The following is a 9,491-nucleotide window of genomic DNA, read 5'->3' as shown; positions in this document are numbered from 1 at the left end:
TATATTTCTTGCTCTGCAGAACTGAGGGAAGGTTTGATGGCTTCAGTCCTCTTTTTTTCCAATTGAAACCTACTTGCTATAGGTGGCACACCAGGCATAGAACCTGTGTGCACGGTGTCTGTGCACCCCCTAGTGCCAGTCACTGGTAATAGGTCCTGGAAATTAGACTTCACATGCAAGCTGCCAGGAAACTGAGCTAATCAATAAGCTGGCAGCAGCAGCTGCCACTGATTGAATCAGTCACATTTTTAAAGGAACCTGAAGTGAGGGATATGACTTATGCCATATTTTGTTTCCTTTTACACAATACTGGTTTCCTGGCATTCCTGCTGACCTCTGGATGCAGTAGTGTCTGAATTAGCTGCATGCTTGTTTCAGGTGAGGGATTCAGTCAAACACCTGATCCACATGCTTGTTCAGGGTCTACAGCTAGATGTATTAGAGGCAGAGGATCAGCAGGACAGCCAGGCAACTGGTATTGCTTAAAAAAATAAAATGTCAGCGTCCATATCACTTTGACTTCAGGTTCCCTTTGAAGGCATACATGTCAAACTCCGGCCCCAGGGAACTGTATAGGGGAAGGCGGGGGCCACTAGACACCAGGGAACTGTATAGGGGAAGGTGGGGGCCACTAGACACCAGGGAACTGTATAGGGGAAGGTGGGGGCCACTAGACACCAGGGAACTGTATAGGGGAAGGTGGGGGGCCACTAGACACCAGGGAACTGTATAGGGGAAAGTGGGGGCCACTAGACATTGAGGTTGGCCTGCGACTTGGTCTCAGTGTTTAATTTCAGCCCGCTATGTATTTGAATTTGATACCCCTGCTTTAAGGTAACTTCTAGCATGCACCTAGTGAGAGGGGCTGGCTGTATGATAAAGGTGAGGGCAGAAGACAAGGCAAAGTGCAGTGGTGTCTGCCATGCACAGACATTGGGCTGTAGTCAAATTTAAGAACCACAGAATACACTACAGGACTGGCACAGACACCTAAAATACTGTAGTATTGAGTAGTTTATATTCAGAATTCCTACAATTAATTCAGTTATCCCACACATGCAACTGAGTCTTCTGACCAATATTAGGTGGCCCGAGTGACTGGCAACTACTGGAATGCACCCAGTGGAGACCACAGGAAGTCTTGTGTCATCACATGTAGATTGGGAAGCTTCTCCAACTTGCCAAAACCCCAAAGCATTATGGGCAATTGTACTGCACTAATCACAGACCAATCAGAATCCAGGTTTTATATGTTTTATTTATTACACTTTCTACATCCACCACACCAGGTTCATACCTGGAGTGAGAAGGTAATCAGACTTCCCAGGGTGACAGGGCAACCACACAGACAGGACACATGGAGGGACATGGTGACAGTGCTGAGTTCTAACCGTTCGCAGGACAGTATTAAGGGTTAATGCTTGGCATTGATGATGTCGATGAATTCTGCTTTCAGTGAAGCTCCGCCCACAAGGAAGCCATCAATATCTGGCTGGGATGCCAGCTCTTTGCAGGTGCCTCCTGTGACTGACCCTGCGGGGAGAGAAGAGAGCACAACATTATAGATCAAGAGCCGACAGACATGCAGGGGTACAGGGATCACTGACTGGCAAGGTCTTACTGAGGGCAAACATTACTAGAAATTTCACCTTAACAGGACACCCCTTGCCTAGCCTCAGTGCCTGCCTAATAGTTTGCTGTGGCTAAGGGCTCTACCTCTGACACGGGAGACCAGGGCTTGAATCTCAGCTCTTCCTGTTTAGCAAGCCAGCACCTATTCAGTGAGGAGACCTTGGGCAAGACTCCACAACATTGCACGTCCTAGTGGCTGCAGAACTTTGAGTCCATGAGGAGAAAAGGGCAATATAAAATGTTCTGTGTCTAGTCAAGTTTGGTGTTATTAGCAGGAACACTACTCACTTTGACCAGCCCTTAATGGGACCCTGAGCAGTAAAGGAAATTTGGACTTGCCTGGGGCTTCCTTCAGCCCCACGTAGCCTGTGAGGTAGTCCTCCTGCATCCTCTTAGTAGAAGAGTAGGCTTACAGTGACCAGGGTGCTGACGCAACAAGCACGCGGCAGAAGTGCATTTTTTCACGAAGTCTATTACTGGTGCCACCAGTGAGACCAGGAGAGGGAAGACTAGGATGCCAGAAGTCCTCACAGGCTACCAGGGCTGGAGGAAGACCCAGGTAAATCTAAATTTCATTTTTATGTACTGCTCAGGGTCCTTTTAAATGCTAAGTATTGCTTCCCTTGCCTGTGTGCATTTCAGCAGCCACTGTGGTCTGGTTGCAGACTGTAGCTCTCTAGTCACCTGTGCAGCCCATTTATATAATTATGTGATTAGTGCAGTGTGTCAAACCATGCCCCCCCCCCCCCCTCCTGAGATCTTAGATTGATTTATGTGCATGCAGGTCTTCCCTAAAGTGGTGGACCCTGACAGTGCCTCAGCATGAATCTCAGGTACAAAACCATGAAGTGCTTGCTGAGTGGTCTGGGTAGAGTAGGGACCCTTTGCACTGGTGAATAGGTTTAGTACAGAATGCTCCTGCATGCAAACCATGCAATAGTGCAACCAAATACAACTTGCACCCAGTTTTTATCATTACTAGAGTTGCAGCCGAGTGCTTGAGTGCAGAGGATTAATGGTTGTTTGTTGCTATGGGGGGGGTGGTGGTAAGGAGAACCTGCGGTATATGGTGGATTCTCGTAGGGGAGCACAATGCGAATAGGCAGTGCCTGGACATCAGGGATTGCTAAAGATCCAGCAGGCCAAGCAGGGCTGTGGAGTCGGTACAAAAATCTTCCAACTCCGACTCAGTTTATGAAACCACGACTCAGACTCCGGGTAACCAAAATGGCCCCGACTCCTCGACTCAGACTCCTTAGTCTAATATTTAACAGGGCTGTGGATTTTGTACAAAAATCACCCGACTCCTCAGTTTATGAAAACACGACTCCACAGCCCTGAGGCCAAGCTAGTTAATACATACATCTGTTCAATGACAAGAGTCTCTTTACTTACCTTCTTCCAGCCCCTAGAAGTCACGCGTGTCCCCTGCTGCAGTGCCCCCATTGGGTCTTCTGTGCATGCACCCACGTCATTGTACTGTGCCTGCATGCCTGTGCAGAATACACCCACCCACTATGGGCTGGCGATACTTCAGAGGCTGCCAGCTGGACTGGAAAGACGAACGAAGGGGAGGGACACACGTGACTTGTAGGGGAGGGAAGAAGCCCCAGGTAAGTAAAGAGATTTTGTCCACCTCTGATATTTAATCTTGTGAAGTCTGCATTATTATCAGCAGATTCCAAAGGCTGACATTTTACAAAAACTCCTGGTTGAGCGACAGGACAACATGCAAAAAAAGTACAACTGATAGAGGAAGAGATTCTGAACCACAGACAAGACTGCAGAATTGTTCTGGATGCTGCAATATCCCTCTCCCTGCTGGGTGATGGACCATCAGGCAGAGCCATTCCTGAACTACAGGAAGTGACGGGACCCAGTCGCGCCTCACCTCCATAGATAATCCGGACTGACTGTGCGACTTGATCAGAGACGTTGGCTTTCAGCCACTCGCGGAGCTTGGCGTGCACCTCCTGGGCCTGTAGGATGCAAATGTTCATTAATGACAGATGCTGACTAAACATACACAAACAAGACCTCCAACGCATGAAATCTGGACGTTTAACTGCTCTCATTCTGCTGAGCACAGGGTCACCCAACCTGGAGGCATGCATGTAATTAAGGCACTGGGAAATTTGGGTGCGGGGTAAACCCAAGAAACTACTCCCCTTGCTCCTGCAATAGTCCCAGCGGTATTGCTATTCCCCCTCCAGACCACCATGGACTCCAGCGATTGCTGGCAGCAGAATTATGCCTTTTTATTGTAATTTGGGCTCAGTCTTCACTATTACTACTGACTGGGTTCCGCTATAGTTGTAATTCACATTTTGGCCTATGGCGGCGGCTATGTCCAAATTTCCAGTTTTTGCCCGACTAACGTGGACAGTCAATATAGCAGCAATAGAGCCATCCACGTCTCCATAAAAAGCTTTATGTTACGCAGCTATTGGAATGTATTGATAATGTTTTATGGGGATGATGCAGACAGCTCTACTACTAATACACTTACAGCTGAACATGTGTTGAGCCTGCTGCATTCTCCCCCAGTGTTCAGACACAAAGAACAGATCCTTTATTGGTGATATTTAGTAAAGTTAAGGCAGCCCATACATCAGGTGACTTGGCGGCCAATCAACCATCAGATTTGATTAATATAATCGGATGAAAATCTGTGCCGCCGAGAGCATGCACGAAATAATGCGACATTTCAGGCTGAAATTGGTTGCATGTATTGATCAGACATACTGTAAGATGTTGGGCCGATCTGCTTGATCAGGTGCACGGCGGTAATGGCGCGCGAAACTAGAACTAGCAACGAAACCCCCGAAACTGTCCCTCCTAATGCAACATGTGCCCTTGTGCAGTGTACTTTAACTGTCAAGTCCGCCACTGGCTACCCACTGCTGGCGTATTTGTTGGCGCTTGCCCACAATATGCTGGCAACCACGTGGGGCGCGTGCACGGAGCCAGCAGTGGCCCCCAGACAGGTAAATGTGCACGGAGCCAGCAGTGGCCCCCGACAGGTAAATGTGCACGGAGCCAGCAGTGGCCCCCGACAGGTAAATGTGCACGGAGCCAGCAGTGGCCCCCGACAGGTAAATGTGCACGGAGCCAGCAGTGGCCCCCGACAGGTAAATGTGCACGGAGCCAGCAGTGGCCCCCGACAGGTAAATGTGCACGGAGCCAGCAGTGGCCCCCGACAGGTAAATGTGCACGGAGCCAGCAGTGGCCCCCGACAGGTAAATGTGCACGGAGCCAGCAGTGGCCCCCGACAGGTAAATGTGCACGGAGCCAGCAGTGGCCCCCGACAGGTAAATGTGCACGGAGCCAGCAGTGGCCCCCGACAGGTAAATGTGCACGGAGCCAGCAGTGGCCCCCGACAGGTAAATGTGCACGGAGCCAGCAGTGGCCCCCGACAGGTAAATGTGCACGGAGCCAGCAGTGGCCCCCGACAGGTAAATGTGCACGGAGCCAGCAGTGGCCCCCGACAGGTAAATGTGCACGGAGCCAGCAGTGGCCCCCGACAGGTAAATGTGCACGGAGCCAGCAGTGGCCCCCGACAGGTAAATGTGCACGGAGCCAGCAGTGGCCCCCGACAGGTAAATGTGCACGGAGCCAGCAGTGGCCCCCGACAGGTAAATGTGCACGGAGCCAGCAGTGGCCCCCGACAGGTAAATGTGCACGGAGCCAGCAGTGGCCCCCGACAGGTAAATGTGCACGGAGCCAGCAGTGGCCCCCGACAGGTAAATGTGCACGGAGCCAGCAGTGGCCCCCGACAGGTAAATGTGCACGGAGCCAGCAGTGGCCCCCGACAGGTAAATGTGCACGGAGCCAGCAGTGGCCCCCGACAGGTAAATGTGCACGGAGCCAGCAGTGGCCCCCGACAGGTAAATGTGCACGGAGCCAGCAGTGGCCCCCGACAGGTAAATGTGCACGGAGCCAGCAGTGGCCCCCGACAGGTAAATGTGCACGGAGCCAGCAGTGGCCCCCGACAGGTAAATGTGCACGGAGCCAGCAGTGGCCCCCGACAGGTAAATGTGCACGGAGCCAGCAGTGGCCCCCGACAGGTAAATGTGCACGGAGCCAGCAGTGGCCCCCGACAGGTAAATGTGCACGGAGCCAGCAGTGGCCCCCGACAGGTAAATGTGCACGGAGCCAGCAGTGGCCCCCGACAGGTAAATGTGCACGGAGCCAGCAGTGGCCCCCGACAGGTAAATGTGCACGGAGCCAGCAGTGGCCCCCGACAGGTAAATGTGCACGGAGCCAGCAGTGGCCCCCGACAGGTAAATGTGCACGGAGCCAGCAGTGGCCCCCGACAGGTAAATGTGCACGGAGCCAGCAGTGGCCCCCGACAGGTAAATGTGCACGGAGCCAGCAGTGGCCCCCGACAGGTAAATGTGCACGGAGCCAGCAGTGGCCCCCGACAGGTAAATGTGCACGGAGCCAGCAGTGGCCCCCGACAGGTAAATGTGCACGGAGCCAGCAGTGGCCCCCGACAGGTAAATGTGCACGGAGCCAGCAGTGGCCCCAGACAGGTAAATGTGCACGGAGCCAGCAGTGGCCCCCGACAGGTAAATGTGCACGGAGCCAGCAGTGGCCCCCGACAGGTAAATGTGCACGGAGCCAGCAGTGGCCCCAGACAGGTAAATGTGCACGGAGCCAGCAGTGGCCCCCGACAGGTAAATGTGCACGGAGCCAGCAGTGGCCCCCAGACAGGTAAATGTGCACGGAGCCAGCAGTGGCCCCAGACAGGTAAATGTGCACGGAGCCAGCAGTGGCCCCAGACAGGTAAATGTGCACGGAGCCAGCAGTGGCCCCAGACAGGTAAATGTGCACGGAGCCAGCAGTGGCCCCAGACAGGTAAAGTACACCACGCGGGCCACATTTTACATTAGGGTGGGACAGCATTTCTCAAGGTGTAATTACATCGGTATCAGTATTGCAGCTCCGATATTTTCCTCTAATAATACCAAGCTCAAAGTGAGGTAGATAGTATTTTAGAGGCAGATTTTGGACAGGACTTCACAGAAAACATCCCATCAGGGGAACCCAATGCTCATCAGCTTACAAGGTCTATTCCCGGATGTTGGCACACAGAAGCCCCTCATTCCCCAAACAATACTCAGAAAGAACTCCCATTCTAACCACACAGCCCCCCCCACCCCCCCTCACCAATAGCCAGGTCTTAGCACACAGACAGCGCCTCCATCCACATACACGGTCCCTGGAAGTCAGGCAAAGTCATGCCCCCCCCCAGTGGCATGCAAAGTCCTCCAGTCGTGGCACACATTCTCTCCTGAAGCAGAGTCCACAGCAGCCCCATCCTCCCCAAGATCTTGCCATACAGACCCCCTGTCCTTACTTTCAGAACAGACTGCATCCCCCTCCCCCCAATCTTGTTTCCTGCATTATGTGAAGTGCTTGCATTGGGATCTAGTCACTCAGTACTCACCTGCTGAGGTGTGGCTGTCTTGCCGGTGCCAATAGCCCAAACAGGCTCATATGCCAGAACCACTTTGCTCCAGTCCTTTACATTATCTATGAAGCAAGAATGGGTTTAAACTGGATTGTAGAAAATAAAGCAAAGTGTATACATATTTCATTTTGAAGCCATGCATGACCTTATACACATTTACACACTGCCCCCTACTGGCACAGTGTTGCTCTGAGCACAATTCTGAAGATTAGTAGTTGAGGCACAAAGCACACTCCTTCCGTTCTTGCAGGAAGTTGCGTAACACTATTGTAACACTAGCACTGATATGGGCTGAGGACAGACTGCTGTTCTCTGGCCCAGGCTGAAATAGCTGAGCCCGATCGGGTCTGCTGTACTCGCTCACGCCGTTGCATTAGAGCGGACAAAATCAGGCTCAGCTATTTCTGCCTGAGCGGAAAGCTGCTACTCCGCCTGCACTGCATTAGGTAAATATTTACCTCTCCACCGTTTGGGGTCTCTGCCAGTGCAGGAACCGAGGCACGGAGGAGACCGGGGGAGGCCTCTCTAGGATCCAAAGGCAAGTACCCCCCAGGGGACGTTTTTATATTTACAGATCCTTCAAGATGCTTATAATTTACATAAATTTTGAATACAAAAAAAATTGCATCTCATTGATCATCTAACATTTTAACGTGTACCCGAGATGTTACACTGCGCCTTAGGTATACTTACCTGGGGCTTAATGATTGGCTCTCATTGGGAAGAATAATTATGTTCCCCTCTCCCATCATTGGACTGAACCTAGCTCAGAAGAATCATGGGAGTTTATGGTCCAAGCTATACTTGTTTCAACAGTTCATCAATACCAGCACGGTGGCATAGCGGATAGCACCCAGAGCACTATCTGCAAGGGGATTGTATGTTTCCTTCGGGCACTCCAATTTCCTCCCAAAACCATACAGATTAGTTGACTTCCCCTTAAAATTGGCCCTAGACTACAATATACATATGACTAAGGTAGGGTTTAGCCTCCGAGGGACAGTTAAGTGACATGGTTATATACTCTAAGGCACTGCGGAAAATATACCCACCGGCAATAAATTTGGTCTGTTCAGCCACAACTTTTTCTGTGATTCCGGCCTCCCTCTGGTCCAGCTTCTCTCCGATACAAGCGATTACCCCCACACCTTCAGACAGAGAATGCGCCACCTTCTGACCAATCAGCTGTATATAGACAAAGTCAAGCAGCTGTTAAATTAGAATTTTGACACGGTCCTCGTCATTTATCTCTTGGTCTGCCTGTGTGGGGCTTTCTACATGGGGAAGACCAAGAGAACTTAGACGAATCAATGAACTTATAACAAAGATCAAAAGTAAGGATCCGGAGGTTTTGTCACCGGTAGCTCGCCACTTTAAATCTGCCCATGATGGTAACTATAAAAATCTAAGGGTCTTGATCGTATTCACACCAATATTCGGGGGTGGTAATTTTGACAGACTGGCTCTCCAACGAGAGGCACACTGGAGTTTTGAGTGAAAAGCCACTGTCCCTCCAGGTCTTGACCCTCAGAGCTATGCCTCTTTCCTACCACCGATTTGTCTTCTCCCTGGCGTGCTGTGTCTGTTGGCACACACACCATCTTACATGTCCCTCTTGGCCTGTGTGGCCGCGAGTTCTAACCTGTGGGTGGCATCGTGGCCTCACTATACATCATGTGGTCTTTGTACTTTATGTATAATTTAAGCTAATTTTGGGATATCCCATATTTATGGTTTGGGCCTTAGTAGTCCTGTAACCCTCCAATTCCAATATGTACTTGTACCTGGATCACTGTGACCACGCATCCATAGTCTTGAGTATTTAAATGGAGTTTTTCAATAATATATTGGTGGCTGTTTTGTGCTTCCGCCTTCCCTCCCTTCGCGTCTCTGGCCGCAGCTTGCGTTCCATTGAGGTGTGGGGTGGGTGGACGGTTTCTCACGGATTGGCCGCAATTTTTGTATGAATAGGAAGTGCGTATGTGATGACCTGAGATTGTTGACACGCTCCCTCGAGAAAGCCGGAAGTGAACCGGCGAAACATGTCGGGTCTACATGGTGTGATCCGCGTGGAGCGTGCCTGCCCTCCGCTACCCTCAGTCCGCATTGCTCTGATTTCACTGCCTTTCGCAGTGTAAGTGTACAGCCCCTTTAGCGGCGGCGATCGGACAGAACGTGTAGCTAGCAAAGTACCCTCCAGGGGCTGAGAAATCCTCCTTGGCGTACATTGATGAGCTGAGCTCGTCCATACCGCCAAGGAGGTTAAGTCAAACATTAACAGCATTCAAGTTCTAAAAAATGAAGAGGGTGGTACCACCCAATGTCAGCTCAGTTCACCAGCAACCGCCTGAATATTAAGTCCTTAAAGTGAACCAGAGATGAA

General features: G+C 51.1%; 1 protein-coding gene across 1 annotated transcript in view; it reads right to left on the bottom strand.

Annotated features, from left to right (window-relative positions):
* Window positions 1-1,240: 1,240 nt before the first annotated feature.
* Window positions 1,241-9,491, bottom strand: part of TPI1 (triosephosphate isomerase 1) — a 28,802-nt gene continuing 20,551 nt past the window's right edge. The window contains exons 4-7 of the mRNA XM_068255043.1: window positions 8,161-8,293; window positions 7,085-7,170; window positions 3,524-3,611; window positions 1,241-1,533 (exon numbers count right to left, since the gene is read on the bottom strand). Coding sequence (XP_068111144.1) covers window positions 1,415-1,533; window positions 3,524-3,611; window positions 7,085-7,170; window positions 8,161-8,293 — 426 coding nt within the window. The 3' untranslated portion in view covers window positions 1,241-1,414. The remainder of the gene's footprint in view (window positions 1,534-3,523; window positions 3,612-7,084; window positions 7,171-8,160; window positions 8,294-9,491) is intronic.

The sequence above is a fragment of the Hyperolius riggenbachi genome, chromosome 10 (assembly GCF_040937935.1).
Source record: "Hyperolius riggenbachi isolate aHypRig1 chromosome 10, aHypRig1.pri, whole genome shotgun sequence".
Taxonomy (NCBI): Eukaryota; Metazoa; Chordata; class Amphibia; order Anura; family Hyperoliidae; genus Hyperolius; species Hyperolius riggenbachi.
The sequence above is the reverse complement of the archived record's forward strand: the minus strand, read 5'-3'. Positions and strand labels throughout refer to the sequence as shown.